This window comes from Triticum dicoccoides, chromosome 2A (genome assembly GCF_002162155.2).
Source record: "Triticum dicoccoides isolate Atlit2015 ecotype Zavitan chromosome 2A, WEW_v2.0, whole genome shotgun sequence".
Lineage (NCBI taxonomy): Eukaryota > Viridiplantae > Streptophyta > Magnoliopsida > Poales > Poaceae > Triticum > Triticum dicoccoides.
Window position 1 is genome coordinate 85,751,608 of NC_041382.1, and position 14,868 is coordinate 85,766,475.

At 44.4% G+C, this 14,868-nt stretch overlaps 2 protein-coding genes across 2 annotated transcripts; both read right to left on the minus strand.

The window, feature by feature from the left end:
• Positions 1–1,755: 1,755 nt before the first annotated feature.
• LOC119353470 (E3 ubiquitin-protein ligase DIS1-like) lies at positions 1,756–5,932 on the minus strand. Its single transcript, XM_037620092.1, has 4 exons — positions 5,621–5,932; positions 3,636–3,857; positions 2,752–3,138; positions 1,756–2,469 (listed from the first exon to the last, which is right to left on the minus strand). The coding sequence occupies exons 2-4, from the start codon at positions 3,831–3,833 to the stop codon at positions 2,149–2,151; spliced, it is 906 nt and encodes a 301-aa protein (XP_037475989.1). The 5' UTR covers positions 3,834–3,857; positions 5,621–5,932; the 3' UTR covers positions 1,756–2,148.
• Positions 5,933–8,026: 2,094 nt separating this feature from the next.
• LOC119353471 (F-box protein SKIP5-like) lies at positions 8,027–11,212 on the minus strand. The gene is made up of 5 exons (XM_037620093.1): positions 10,999–11,212; positions 9,758–9,902; positions 9,609–9,687; positions 9,419–9,477; positions 8,027–8,583 (listed from the first exon to the last, which is right to left on the minus strand). The coding sequence occupies exons 1-5, from the start codon at positions 11,111–11,113 to the stop codon at positions 8,220–8,222; spliced, it is 762 nt and encodes a 253-aa protein (XP_037475990.1). The 5' UTR covers positions 11,114–11,212; the 3' UTR covers positions 8,027–8,219.
• Positions 11,213–14,868: the final 3,656 nt, after the last annotated feature.

Sequence of the window (14,868 nt, forward strand, 5' to 3'; positions counted from 1 at the left end):
TTGTGTAGAATGGATGCAAGTTTTGGTATTGGGAAGAAGAGTACATCGATATATTGATAGAGCGCAATTTAGTAGATGTTCGTGCACTTTTAGCTAGCATAGTGGCTGTAGATGAGACAAGTGCACGTGTTGCTAGATTAGAGGCTAGACACGAGACTAGATGCGAGGAAGCAACGTCTACTTCTTTAGACTCGAAGAAGAAAGAAACACGCAAGATGGAGGCAGCTCCTCCGCAGATCAACAATGAATGCATCGAGAAGGCACTAATCCAACTTACAGGAACAGTTATGGAAGTTGGATATCTTCTAAAATGTATTCTTGTGGTTCTTGTTTTCTTTGGTCTTGTTTTTCTAGTCAAAAATTGGTGATGTATTCCCATGTACCAAAAATGAATGATGAAAAAAAGTTAAAGGACTTGCAAGAAAAAACGTACGCGGACAGGATGCGGCCGGGATGCGTCCGCGCGTTGGGCGCACGGCCACCGCATCCCAGGACACGCCCGGACACGACCCCATCTCCCTACCTAAACGGACAGAATCTGGGCAAAATGGACGTCCATTTTGGGTCGCGCGGTGGAGGTGGCCTCACAACGTCGAACCTCTCCCGGACAACGCTATGGCACCTCGGGGAGGGGATTCATTGGTTGTCACGAACCGTGAAGCGTGAACGACGGGTTGACGTGTGGGGGCGTAGGTGATGTGCGGATGCTGGTAGGGGGTCCGATTCTTAATTCAGAGGAGTTGCTTGGTTTCAACACGAAGTACATGGAGGGAGCCTTACACGAGCCTGACGTTCTGGTTGAGGTGAGCAACGGAGGTGGCGCAGGCTAAAGCACCACCATTATCTCTGGAGGACTTTTTTTAAAGGTTACTTGTGCGGTCCCACAATCTCTGCTTGGGTCCCCGACACCTTTGCACCGGGAGAAGGATGATGGGCGCCTGGAAAAGAAGAACAAGGCGTGCAACATTCTGGCGGCCAAACGCGCGGAGCATAGGTTGTTGGACGCTTTTGGTGAGTTGCGAGAGGTGAGCAAAGTGGAGGATGTTGAGCAAAAGATGAAAGCACAGCTGGACATGTAAAAAAAACGCTTTCATCGCAAGTGTCATCACATTGAGCACTTTGGCGGGCATCGCCCGGAAGTCAAAGATAGACCTTTCATGATGTTTTTCACACAATAATTATAGCCCATGATGTTTCTAGGATAAGGCGGAAGAGTCATTCGACATTGATGAGTTCTCTTCGACGAGTGATTGTCAGTTTGGTTGCACGTGGGCCAAGCCTAATTGCTCTGGGCCTTGGCGCTATGGTGTCTAACTCAGATGATGCCCCTTGATGTTGCAGTTGTTTTGTCTCTGTCCCTAAGCTCTAGTGTTTTTTGTGGTTTTTTTTTTGTTCCCAGGTTTTCATTTGGGTTTTTTATTAACCGAGAATATGAGGTTTTGGGGTCTAGTTTTCTTTATAAATTAGACTATCTCTCTTCTTCTTAATGAACAGAAGGAACCCGCTGCCCTCACAAGTCACGATGAGGTTTCTCACAAAAAAAAGAGAGAGAAAACATCTTCTGATTTGATGCAAAAAGAAGAAGACATATTCCAGTGGAAGCAGCCGCAGAACTGGCATCAGAAACGGCCATCTCAACTCAATATCAGCACCAGGAATTCTGAACATCGGTGGGAGGCTGATGCAAATACGAGTATCATATACAATTCAGAACATTTTTGGGTCTGACGTAGATGGATACGAGTCTCATTCATATACCAGCATCAGAAGTTCAGAACATTTGCGGGTCTGACATAGATAGATACGAGTCTCATACAGGAGAGGGGCTACATCATTTACAGTCCACGAGGCACCAGCAACATCTCACCAGACGGCAGCGCAGCGGCCTGCCAGCCAGCTCTTGTTCAAAGCAAAACAGGAGATTTGCCTTCAGCTCTACCAGTACCACATCAGTACCACCTCGGTTCTCATCACAATCATCCATGAAAACATCTCAGAACTACTAGAACCTAAAGAGACAATCTACACACCATTACCTAGTCCTAATCAAGCCCTCGCAGCGGCGGTTCACTCGCGCATTGCTTCACTACAGTTCGCCTCGGATCACCAGAATGAACCGAACGGCCTTCTAAGCATTGCAGCTACAGCTCACTGTTCCTTCCAAATTCGCCCGGTGACCCGCAGCTTGAGCTCCTTCCTGTCGCCGCCGGAGAAGCACAGGGCCATGTTCCGCTGGATGATGAGCCCATCGTAACTGTCCCGGACCTTCCTATGGCTATCCCTGATGCTCCGAGGGATACCTTGCCAGGTCATCTTACGGTTGATGCCTCCCACCTCCAGGCTGTAGGTGTAGTTCTTGGCCTCGGCGTCGTCTCCCATGAACCTCAGGAAGGCGATGTAGACCGGCGCCATGCCCAGCTGGAACGCCTCAAAGTGCAGGCAGAAGTACTGCCCAAAGCAGCTGAAAACCTGGACAGGTATATGCTAGAGTTAGTTCCACAACTCTTACTTCCATGAAGAGGAAAAACACAAGCAGAAGCTGAATAACAGTAGCATGCAGTGTCGACAGTAACCTTACTTAATTGAGTCGTTAAGTATGCACACACTAAGTAAACGATCAGCAATCCATAAGACCATAACTCATGTTATCAAAACTATCCAAGATACACCTTGGATCTTGGAAAGAGGATGTGAGGACTAATCTACTGCATAGTGTTTCAGATCATAAATACAAAGGTAGCTGATAATTACCGTAAGCATCCATGTGGCATTCTCAACTTCATGAGGATTTGATTTGACATAGCGATGATTAAAGGTGCTTCCACTGTGCATGTCAACCTTATGGTCGTCCTTCAAGTGATTCACCAGATATGGAATGTCACCAGTGACAGTGCATTCAGACCCCGCATATGGGCAAGTATAGGGTCTGTATTGGCACTGTGATTCATGTTTCAGCTTGCAATAATAAGGATATATTCCCACGCATCCAAAGTTCTGGAACTTGCATGGAACCTCTAGAGAGGCAGCAACCTTCTCTAGAGCAAGGCATCTTATGTTACCCAATTCACTCCTGCAAGTTGGACAGCGATTATGAACCCTTGGCTTGCATCCAGAACAAATGGTATGGCCATTGGAGCACTGCACGCACAAATGTGACAAAATAGTTAAAGAACCTCTAGACACATTCATATTGAACTTCATTTCTGAGCTTAGAATATGCAGTGTAAATTCAAAATAATCATGAGATATCAGGCCCTCCTACTAGAATCATTTGACAATGAACAATCTGGATAACATTGAAAATGAAAAGGAAGACTGTTGTAATGTATAAGTTCAAAATGTTTGCAGGGAGCTAATCACAAGTGGGCCTGATGCATGGGGTGGATATCAGAAAGGAAGGGATATCACTTATTGGTCAAAGTGATTCATAGAAAAAGGTCACCAACCACAACCCTATTTTACCTCTGCCTACCCTGAAAGTAAATCAGCATTTTCATATTGTTTTGCAACTGGATATTCTTATCTGATCACACATGTAGGCATACACATGGAAAGCCAAAAGCCTAGAACAAGGCTTAGTATAATGCAACCGATATGCTATAGTTAAATGTAATTAGTTCAGCAAGAAGGCATACCTGATGAATTGGAGGATACATGGCGACCAAGCACACAGGGCATTCCAATAGCTCACGCACATTGCTAGAAACTATGACATTTGGTTTCGGTGAGTGCTCAATAAGATCACCGACGAGTTCCGTGACATCTAACATCTCAATCTTTGGAGGGTCGATAACTTCAGCATCAATGTCGTCAAGATAGGCAGCTGACGCCATGACCAAACCTATAGATACAGAATCCTGTGTGGAGGAAAAAGAAATCAAGAGAAAAATTTAGGCTTGGAAGCAAATGAAACAGATATTATCATCATTTTAAAAGACAGGAACGTTTTTTTATCCACAAAAAACATCTCCTGATCAAACTAACTCACTTTTCTAAGGAACGCACAAACGTAAATTTCATCATAAGCCAATCATAACATGACTTGACTGCACTTAGAGGTTCTATAAAGAAGAGCACTAACGATGCAGAAATCATGAGCTCATATGAGCTTCATCTCAGAAAAGTTTGTAATATTTGACCCAGCAAGTCATGTTAGGTTACATCATTACACACCGAACAAAAAAACATAGATGCGAATTACCATTTTTCAGCAAAAGATTTGAAGGTTTTCAGCCTTTTACTACACTTTTGGTTCCGCTTTCTAGTCAACTGTTTTCCTTAGTGTGAATCCATGTAACTGAATTCGAATTTAGTTAAGTACTCAGTACAACTTTAATTTGTTGAAAAATCAGTGCACAGCGACAGCTGAAGACCACATCAATGCCACTATTCCAAATATATCAAAGGAAACTAAGAAAATGATGGTTGGTCAGTTAATCATGAGGGCAGATGGGCTTGGATCTCAGAAAGAGTTTGTAATACTTGACCCAGCAAGTGTTGTTAGGTTACATCGTTACACGCTAAACAAAAAACATAGATGCCATGTCGCTTGTTTTCACCTTTTTCAGCAAAAGATCTGAAGGTTTTTAGCTTACTGTACTTTCGGTTCAGCTTTCTAGTCAGTTGTTTTCTTCAGTGTCAATCCATGTAACTGAATCCAAAATTAGTTAGGTACTCAGTACCACCTTATTTAGTTGAAAAATCAATGCACACCGACAGCTGAGAACCACATCAGTGCCGCTTCTCCAACTATACCAAAGGCAACCAAGGACATGTTGGTTGGTCAGCTAATCTAGCTATAACTAGTAAGTAGTAACCGCTTCACTGGAAAGAACAGGAAATATGATAACAGAGGGAATGATAGAGTGGTGGAACAGGAAAGGGGGAAGGGGGGTGGCACTTCCATGAGCCTCCACTACCCCTTGTATTGCACTCACAGCAGCAGCAGCAGCTGTTTGCATAAAGTTGCAATGAACAACTCAAACAAGAAGTGCAGGGGCATGGAGTTCATCACACAGAACATCTTTCCACCTCATGTAAGGAGATGCCAGCAGCATGCAGGAGCTGTAATGATTTCCAATCAACAGCATGCCTGAATCTCCCCCCTTGCTCCTTTTTAGACTAGGAATCATGACTAAATAAACAGAGCAACCAACACATCATTACCTAACTCGAAGACACAAACCCTGAATCTTGTCTTCTTCCTTTCTAGATTAGGAATCATGACTCTTGTAAATGGAAACGCAGGAACAACAGAGCAGCCAAAACATCATCACCTAACTCGAAAACACAAACTAGCAGGCTGCAGGCTGAGGCTTTACACCAAGCCCCATCAGATCAGCCGTACGAACCCCCTTGGCGATATAACCGGATAATCTAACCATTGATTGACTGCATCCCGAGTTAAGGTGCCCTAGCGGGGTCGTCGTGGGTGGGGAATACTGTGACCCACAAGTTAATCAGTCCCAACAAGCCGCAAGATTTCCCGAACCTGAACCAAAAACCCTAGTCCAGGCACCCGCATTCCCGATCCCACGCGCGCATCCGAGCCAGAAACCCGCACGCGCACCTCAAAATCCAACCCACTACGCATCCAAGAAACAGGGGAAGCGGGTGCTACCTCGGGAGGGAAGGCGACGGAGGGGGGCGGCGATCGGAGCGGGCGGCCGGAGAAGAGGAGGGGCGGCGGCTGGTTTGTCCTTCACTTCCCTGGGATAGATAGGGGATGGGGGTTTGGCGTGATGCTGGTACTGTGGCGGAGGGCTCGAGATGGATGGGGGGAGAGAGGGGGAGGACGGAGGCGAGCGCGTTCGAATTAAAGCCCCAGTCTTGCGAGGCTCCGTCTCTGTCCTCTCTCTCTCGGCCGAGTCGCCTCTTTCAGTCTTTCCTTCTGACGAAAGGGGATGGGGTGGGCGTGTTCTCCTCGGGGTTTGGTTTGGTTTGGAGGGAAGGGAAAGGCCGAAATGGGGTGTTTTTATCGGGGAAAATCTCTGTTCATTTGGTAATAGTGGGCTGATGAGCGTGTGGGCCCTGTCCCCCAGCCGGATCACGCAGGGGATCATCAACGGTCAAAAACAGTTACTCCGGTCCCGCAACCTGGCCTGTATACTAAGTATTAAATGGAGTTCAGGGGCCCATCCGGTAAATTTGGTGAAAGTTCAAGAGAAAGTATTGAATAATTACCATAGACATTTTGGATAGCATGTTTTTTTAAGGGACGGTCATCATGGTTAGCTTTATTAGACGAGAACACGGTTACATCGTCTACGAGCAAACTGACAATACAGTTAGGAGGCTCGTTTAACCAACCAATCGAACCAAAAAAAATCATTTTGAGTAGCATGCTAATATCTACAATTTCATTTCGCTTAAACCCTAGAAACCTCCATCTGAATATTCAGCTCGAAAAGAGACTGATCTCGTTTATAATGAAAACTAGATTGAGAACATCAACAGGCCGAGGAGCAAATACATCTCGCCGAAGAAGCATGAACGCCGAAAAACACACACTTACACAAAAACACCACTGTGGAATTCAAATATCCCGTCATCCTAGGCTATATTTCAGTAAAGATACGGTCTAGTTCTATACGAATACTGATGGGGTATAGGGTCAAAATTGAAGTAAGTCATTATGATTCAAGCAAGGGGCGTATAATTTATAGACTTCCCCATAAGGATTCGAAGCGAATCGAAGACTCAAAGGATAGTGAAGATTTGAAGGTGGGGCGTGCACAGGGAAGGACGTCCGGTCTCATCATGTGAAATGGTAATCGTATGCGGAAGAAAGGATCGCCGTCGGAAATCATGGATCTCTCTCTCTCTCTCTCTCTCTCTCTCTCTCTCTCTCTCTCTCCCTCTCTCTCTCTTTTCCTCGACGTTTTCTAGATAAATAATTTTTAAAGTAATATGTTGATGGAAAAACAATGTTTTTTGGAGTAGTCAAAGTGCTACCTGATATGTCAACAAATGTTTGGAATAAGTCAAGCGAGAGGTGACAAAAGCACACGACGCAGAAAAGGAGGGAGGGGGGAAACCAATGCCCGTGATCACGAAACATCCCTTGGCTTTCCTGCCCTGACCTGCCTGCCTAGATGAGTCAGACGGGGTGCTCGTAATCGTAAACCCCTCGACCTGTCCCTGCGATGACATGTCGATGGCAAGCCGGCGAGAAAGATATCAGGATTCAACTTCTTTTTAATGCGTAGTGGGAATCGGTCAGCTTTGGCGCAGCAGCTTGCCAAAGGAGGGAGGGCGCAGGGCGCCAGCCGGCCAGCTTTGGCAGCGCAAGTCTGGTCTTTTGCCTTTGCCCCCCAAAAAGGAAAGGAAAAAAAGCAAAGCAAGCATTTAAAGAGAAACGGAATTCCAATGCTCCTAGCTCGCCAAGAAGGAAGAAGGAATTGTCTTCCATGGAAATCACCAAGAAGGTTCGATGAAGGTCTAGGTCAAGTTGGCCACGGTTCATTGCTATCGAGGGAATGTTTTTTTTTTACCAGAGCTCTGGTGCGCGTGAAATGTTTTATTTAGTTATTTACTGGTCCTGTGGGTCTGAGATGGAGATTACCGTTGCAACTTGTTTGAATTGCTAGATGCCAAGAGGATACAAATTGAGCCATTCAATGACACGAACCACTATACCGGATGGTGGAGATCCACCTTGGGTGCTGCCTTTTCTTTCTACCTCGGCGTCTTGACACTCTTACTCCGTTTGAGCAGGCAGTAACAAGCACAAAATCCACCTCGAAAGGTACCGATAAAAAAACAAGGAGAAAAGTACAGCGCGCATCACCTACTGCGACCGCACGGCCCATCATCCGGTGCCGATCGGCGCGTGGTTAACCACGGAGTAATCACGCATTTACCAACACCGGAGAGTACAGCTTACTTTCACATAATAAAACCGGCCAGTAAAACCAAGTGTGGTACTACTACAGCTTTGCTTGGTAGAGAGTCACAGAGTGGAGCGTGGTACTTTAATGATTACTCATGGATAGTACTCTACTTGCCAAAGGTACGCGTGAAAAACGACTTTCTAATTCAGATTCAGTTCATTTTGTAAGGGGCAACACAATGCTCCATGACGATTCAAAAAATGTCAATAAGCAGCAGTACAATTTATCATTGTCAGATGTTACAACAGCCATGAAACAGACATCATACAAGAGTTTGCTCTCAACGGTAGGTTGAATGAGATTACAGGATCCAACAGCTTACTGGTTTCACAGGGGTTCCAGCTTCTCCCCTACCTCGAACCAGAAGAAGACGGACCTGCGGGCGTAGATGGCCCGCACGCGCTGCAGCGCCAGGGTCCCGTTGGTCCGGACCGCCTTGGCGCCGCCTTCGATCCGGGTGCGGACGACCGTCACGCCGTGCCCCTGCTGCTCCTTGAGCGACGATGATAATGGATTGTATTCGATCGCCGTGCTGACTATCGGGAAGGACAGGTAGTCCAGAGGGTTTGGCTCGCACTGGAGCAAGCACTCCTGAATAGTTAGCTTGCCGCTTCGGTGAAGCAGGCAGCATCCGAGCTCCGCCTTGATAGTAAGATTGGCGATCTTGCACGTGGAAAGGAACTCCAGTGCACTGCGCAGATAGTTTAGCACACAAAGACATGAGACGATGTGAGGATATGGCACAGGTGAATAGATAGGGAACACATAGCAGTTTGTAGACTTGTACTTCCTTAGCTTACTGACGAACATTCACAAACTGAACTTGCACCACCACCTTAGTTTACAGACAAACATTCACAAGTGAAGGAACTATAAACCCATAATCCTCCAGGATCCAGAAGATATAAATTCTCAGTTTCAAGATTCCAAATTGTTAGTTTTGAACAATCTAAAGGCATGTGTATCTCGGAAACTTTCTATTTCTACCACAGCACATGGCAAAAAAGGTCTTTCAACTATAAAAGGGTGTACCCAGTGCTGTAAGCTCCCACACAAGGTGGGATCCGGGAAAGGGAATTTCTAGACAGCCTTACCCTTGCACAATAATAATTCTGCAAGGAGGCTGGTTCAAACCCAGGATCTCAAGGCCACAAGTGGAGAGACTCTACCACTGCTTTCAACTTACTATTGGTTTATTACCAAAAAATAGAAACGCAAAAAAGTGCTTCCAGAAAAACCCGCTATGTGATACGAAGAATTATAACTGTGGTCGGCTCCAGTAAAAAGTTAACAAATTTGGCATAGAGCAACCTAGCCATCATGCGGGGTAATGTAATTGATAGGAAACTTCATAATCAGGTTTATTAAGTGTACCGAAGGGACGGATTTCAGTTCCAGGAGAACCTCAGTCTTGTAAAAATGGGCTACTGCCTACTATAATGACAGCACATAAGGATTGGTAGTAAACACCAAACAGTAGCAAGAAATAAAGACAGGGAAATTTAAAATCGAAGAAAGGAGCATACTTGTCGGAGCCACGGGAACATGTCAATACAGTGTCATCAGGAAGCTCACCCCCGCCAATCTGATGGAATAGAAAATGACAAACATAAGCACACAGTTGCACCAACAATACAATTGGTGAATAATGCAGGAAACATTTCACCAGAGAAAATTTCTACTGAGATAACAAGGAACATGGATGGTAAAACTTACAATGCAAAGGGGCTTCTTTATTTGGATATTACATGCAAGATAGGTGCCACCGGCAGCAATTAGAATAGTGTCACCGGGCCTTCAACAAAGCAGAGGTCATCTCGGACATCCTTCATCCCGCAATGTAAAATGAGATGGAAAAAACGAACCTAGCAGCAGAAATAGCAGCCTCGAGATTTGGATAAACTCCAGGCTCCTTTACATTTCTGAGTGGCCTCTCAACACGCAACCATAACCGAGGATGGCATGCCAGGAAGCGCCATCTGTGGCAAACGAGGGCGGTGTTATACCTATCTGCAGGTTCAAAAATGAAATGCTAAAAAAGGCTCATTTTTCATGGAAGATAAATGATAGCAATGACACAACAAAAACCTCAGCAGTAAGTCAAGGTTTGGCTATCTAGAAATGCAATCAAAATAACTTATCCAAAACCACCTAAACTCTTATGAATTTCCATATGCATGTAATTAATGATGTAAAGAGATTATTTGTTTTCCACTGAACCAGCATAACCAATGGCCACGTGAGAACAGTATCTAACCCACTAAGTGACTGACTGCAGTTCTCAATGAATAAGACCCGACATACACCAGTTTTCCATCTGTGGAAGTCTAAACAAGATCTTTGCATTTCACACCACTTAACAAGTGCACACACTCGTTCCTTGGTTTAACAAATGGAGATACAAAAAGACAATCAGAAATACAGACATTACGCAATCAACAAAGTTAAAATCCAATTCTGACCCTGCTTAACACAATCAAACTAGCAAAACATTCATTTATGTCCAAAAGTTTGCCCAGCACAGGCATTAAGGCATATCATTGTTATCAGCACAGCCAATGGGCCACAGAACTAGGTGGCCAACGATTGAAAATGTGGCCGCGAAGCCCAAGGGTCAAAATATCAGTTCCCTCCTGGCAACAACACATCAGTTAGAACAACATGGTACCAACTTATAGAGTCTGACAATCTCAGAGTAAAACATGGCACCAACTTATAAACCATCGCAATTTGGTTGGACAACCACACTCCCTATTCCCAAGTCCAAAGCCCAAACCAACACAAGATCTAATTTTGAGACATCGTTCACTACTGGAGGTGCTTATCCCATCACGTCCAACAGTATATCCCTAAATCCCACTAATTTAGCAACACGGCCGCGTGAAATCGGTGCCAATACAACAAATCACCCCAGAACCCTATCTTGCTCTCTACAGAAGCAGGTCAAAGTCCTTTTTTTTTGGCCCGTTCTCCTACTTATCCACTAATTCTCCGCGATTCCACCCAAATCCAAAGTCAATCACGCAGAGGAGCGACCGCAAACGCAACAACTACTGATTCTTCCCAAATCGTCTCTCTTGCTGAGGTGCGGGGAGCGAATCCGAACCTGGGATCGGGCTGAGGAAGCTGAAGATATGCATGAGGCAGCCGTCGTCCAGGCCGTTCACCGGCGACCCCGGCGCCTCCTCCCAAGGCGCCGCCTCGCGCAGCCGCTTCGCCATCTCCTTTCCTCCACGGTGGGATGCGGTGCCGCCGTTGGCGAGGTCTGACGAGAGCACGGGGACACGACACGATATCTCGCCCCACCCTCCCTGATTTTTTCCACGCTTCCTGGTCGGCCGGCCCCACCTGTCACTCGGCTTAAGCCTGAACTAAACACAACCTAATCTGGGCCTGCCTTTCAAGTGGCCAAACCCTTTAGGCCTATCAAGGATGTGGCTGCTTCCACTGGAATTCGCCTTTTTTTTCTCTTTCTTTTTTTTGTCTCAAATTTGTTTTGCTTTTTTTTTCTCTTGCCACCAGTAGAACACAACTTGCAAATTAAAAAGTCCCCTAAAAACACTTACAAATTACAAACATTACCCCTAAAAAAATTACTCCCTTTATAAACAAATATAAGATCTTTTAGATCACTATAGAGGGATTACGTACAAGCTGATACAAATGACAACCAATAGCCCTAAAAAAATACAACCAGTATGTTATTTTACAGTCGACTGGATTCTATTTGGCTTCATCGAATTTTGCTCATGTCAATTGTGTTGTCATTCTATTTTCGAGCCTACAAATACTGTGGTCTGATGTAGTTTTGTTTTTAATGTTCTTTTTGACTAATTTGTACTCCCTATGTCCCACAATATATGACGTTTTTGCAAGCTAACATAACTTGTAAAAAACGTCATATATTGTGGGATGAGGGAGTAATTACTTATTGTATTTTTATGTTGGGTAAATTCAATTCCCTTTCAACCATATAACATGTTTCCTGGTTATATTTTAATTATTTGTATGTGTGTTTAATTCATGTGAGTTTAACCTGTAAAACCGTTAGCATTTTCTGGCAATTTCCATTTCATATGCCTTGTTTATCTTTATTGGGTTTGCATCTAGCATTGATCTTGACCAATCCAGAAGAGCTTTTCTTTTTACTATGCCATGATACTCCTCGATGACGTATAGGAGTGATGGTTAAATCTGGCCCTTAATATAAAAGGATAATATAGTCCTTTCAACTTTCGTAATGAAGGGTTATCTTGTTGTTGGACGATGACTGAACTAAATCTCGAAATTCCTCACCCTGAAGTAAAGAAAAAGAAATCAATTCAGATCTTGAATGATTACATGCACGGTAAAAAAATCTCATTTGGATTGAAGCATCTCCATATAAGGCCTGTATTTACGTCTGATCCACCAATCGTTCTGATTTTTTTTATCCTGATACTTGAAACATCAGTTTCTGGTAGTGTGCATCTGATGCTAGTGAAAGTTCTCTCCTTCAAAGTTGAATTCAAAAGAACTTTGACCAGATTCTCCATTTCAAGTTGTCAGCATGCACCACAACGCATGTGGACACTCGGCAAATAAGCAAATCATGCACCACAACGCATGTGGACACTCGGCAAATAAGCAAATTTCAGTAGTTGTGGTCGGCTGGGAGAGTAGTTAGTGGAGAGGGACAAGTAGGGAGACCCAAGTTTTTTTCGACAAATGGTGGATTTTATTAGCTTAATATGGAGCATCAAGAAGATACAAATACAAAGAGCATACACCCGGCCTCTGCATAGCTAAGATGCACACAACCAACACGAACGCGCACACACAAAAATCACACCGACAGCTAGCAAAGTCATACGACCGAAGCTATGCCAAGGCGGATAGAAAACAAAAAGAAAGTGAAAAAAAAGTAATGATAATCCACGCCGAGCAGGTGTTGATCCAAAAGAAGATGATTCAACACGTGATCCGAACGTGGACACAGCCACGCAGACTAAACGCGCACGCACTATGAAAGCGGCTTGCCAAAGATCATCCGCAGAACCAGAACCTCCGTCAATGTTCAAGTGACATCGGTCGCAGCTCAACTGGCAAGAAGAGATGGTACCTCCAAAATCTCATGGAGACGCTCCGGCGATCCCAAGTAGATAGAAAATGTGTCTGCTTCCCAATCCTATCCTATACTTCTAATTATATCAACACGTGTGCTTCCACATGATCAAAATTGTTGTAGCTGTTAGATTTACTAGCTTGATCCACTAGCATCGACTGATGTACGCATGATAATCATACATCATGCAACATGCATTAGTTCATTGTAAGTGAGACTTAAATCACAGTGATTTTACATCAACATGCATAAGAAAAGGACATGCAACCATGCATAGGAAAAACCACCTCAACATGCATGGGAATTTCCATTCTACTCCCTCCGTCAAATAATATAAAAGCATTTTGACACTAAACTGGTGTCAAAAAGCTCTTATATTATGGGACGGAGGGAGTATTGTGCTAGATTTTCAGATTTTGTTATCATATTATTACTTCAAATAGTCATGCTCCATACAATCAAATCACAACAATTCCGCAACAACATGCGGGGTACCATCTAGTATACCCAAATGGGTGATCCTCGGCCCACTAACTATAATTCTTTAAACATGCAACTGCGCCAACTCATCATGTCACTATCATAGGAAATACTCACCTTAGCATGTACTTCTCTCAACATGCAACTATGTTTAATTCACCATGCTATAAATGCCACCATCCATGAAAAAAGACACACCTTAACATGCACCATACATGCTACTCATATTGCATACATATCTACAGCTATGCAATAATGCATAGTACAATAAATTGTTTTAGTTTCCCCTCTCATATTATTATTGTAAAACTATTGTTACATACAACGAAGAGCACTGCTATGCATACGGCACTATGCATCCTCTTCTCTTCGACAGTGCAACCAAACCGTCCATGTGTACCATCAAACTACTTCACACTACTGAATTGGTCATCCTACAGTGATCGCATACACTAAGTATCGTGTGCACAGTAGTTCCAAACAACAAAATCATACAATAAAATCTCTTTGAAACCATTGCCACAACAACGACGCGTGGGCTATCACCTCTAGTTTTAAAACACCTAAACACAACTTAAAACATACAGACAGAACAAATTAGTATGACACATATGCATGCTCGGTTAAACTTCATAAACACATTCAGCATTCCTAGTCGACACAAACGAAGCAAATGTGGAATCATTACCCAAAAAAGGAGTAGCATATAGAGATCCACATTCATACAAACAATCTTTGGTCTATAGAAAGAAAAGAAGCTTGCTTACCAAAAGTTATCTAATTTGCACAAGACTCACGGCATAATTAGTTAGATGTAAAATCACCGCCTTTTGCGATCCAGGATAATGGCATCTTGTGTCTTGAACACCCGAAGAAATCTTCGTTATCTGAGAAGTCTGGGTGTCATACCGGTACACGTCATCTTCCTTCGTCAGAAGCCACATCCCCTGATGAAAAACAACCCTGGGAGGTCGCGTAGCCCTGCAACATTCAGGCTCTATAATCAAGTCATCAGGACGACGGATCGTCGTAGCCCAGCATCGACTCCACTCGGGCCTCTGATCGACCCCAAAGCTCAAGGTCCAAACCTCAAGCTCTAGGTTCATGAAGCCCAAGCAGACACTAGTAGAAAAGGGGGCTTTGGTCCAGGCCGGGTAAGCCCATTAGTCCCGGTTCAGTCCAGAACCGGGATCAATGGGTGCATTTATCCCGGTTCGTGCGGCTAAGGCATTAGTTCCGATTCACCTAGGCCCTTTAGTCCCGGATTGTGCCACGAACCGGGACTAAAGGGCGCGATGCCCATTAGTCCCGGTTGGTGGCACCAACCGGTACTAAAGGTTAGACCTTTAGTCCCGGTTGGTGCCACCAACCGGGACTAATGGTCATTGAGGC

Bases quoted from the DNA above. Each gene is read 5' to 3' on its own strand.
- LOC119353470 (XM_037620092.1), bottom strand. From the start codon at position 3,833: ATGGCGTCAGCTGCCTATCTTGACGACATTGATGCTGAAGTTATCGAC. The intron at 3,139-3,635 runs GTATGCCTTCTT...TTGTGCGTGCAG, and splicing joins TGTATCCTCCAATTCATCAG to TGCTCCAATGGCCATACCAT. The intron at 2,470-2,751 runs GTAATTATCAGC...ATACCTGTCCAG, and splicing joins ATGCCACATGGATGCTTACG to GTTTTCAGCTGCTTTGGGCA.
- LOC119353471 (XM_037620093.1), bottom strand. From the start codon at position 11,113: ATGGCGAAGCGGCTGCGCGAGGCGGCGCCTTGGGAGGAGGCGCCGGGG. The intron at 9,688-9,757 runs GTTCGTTTTTTC...GCTTTGTTGAAG, and splicing joins GCTGCTATTTCTGCTGCTAG to GCCCGGTGACACTATTCTAA. The intron at 9,478-9,608 runs GTAAGTTTTACC...CTATTCCATCAG, and splicing joins TAAAGAAGCCCCTTTGCATT to ATTGGCGGGGGTGAGCTTCC.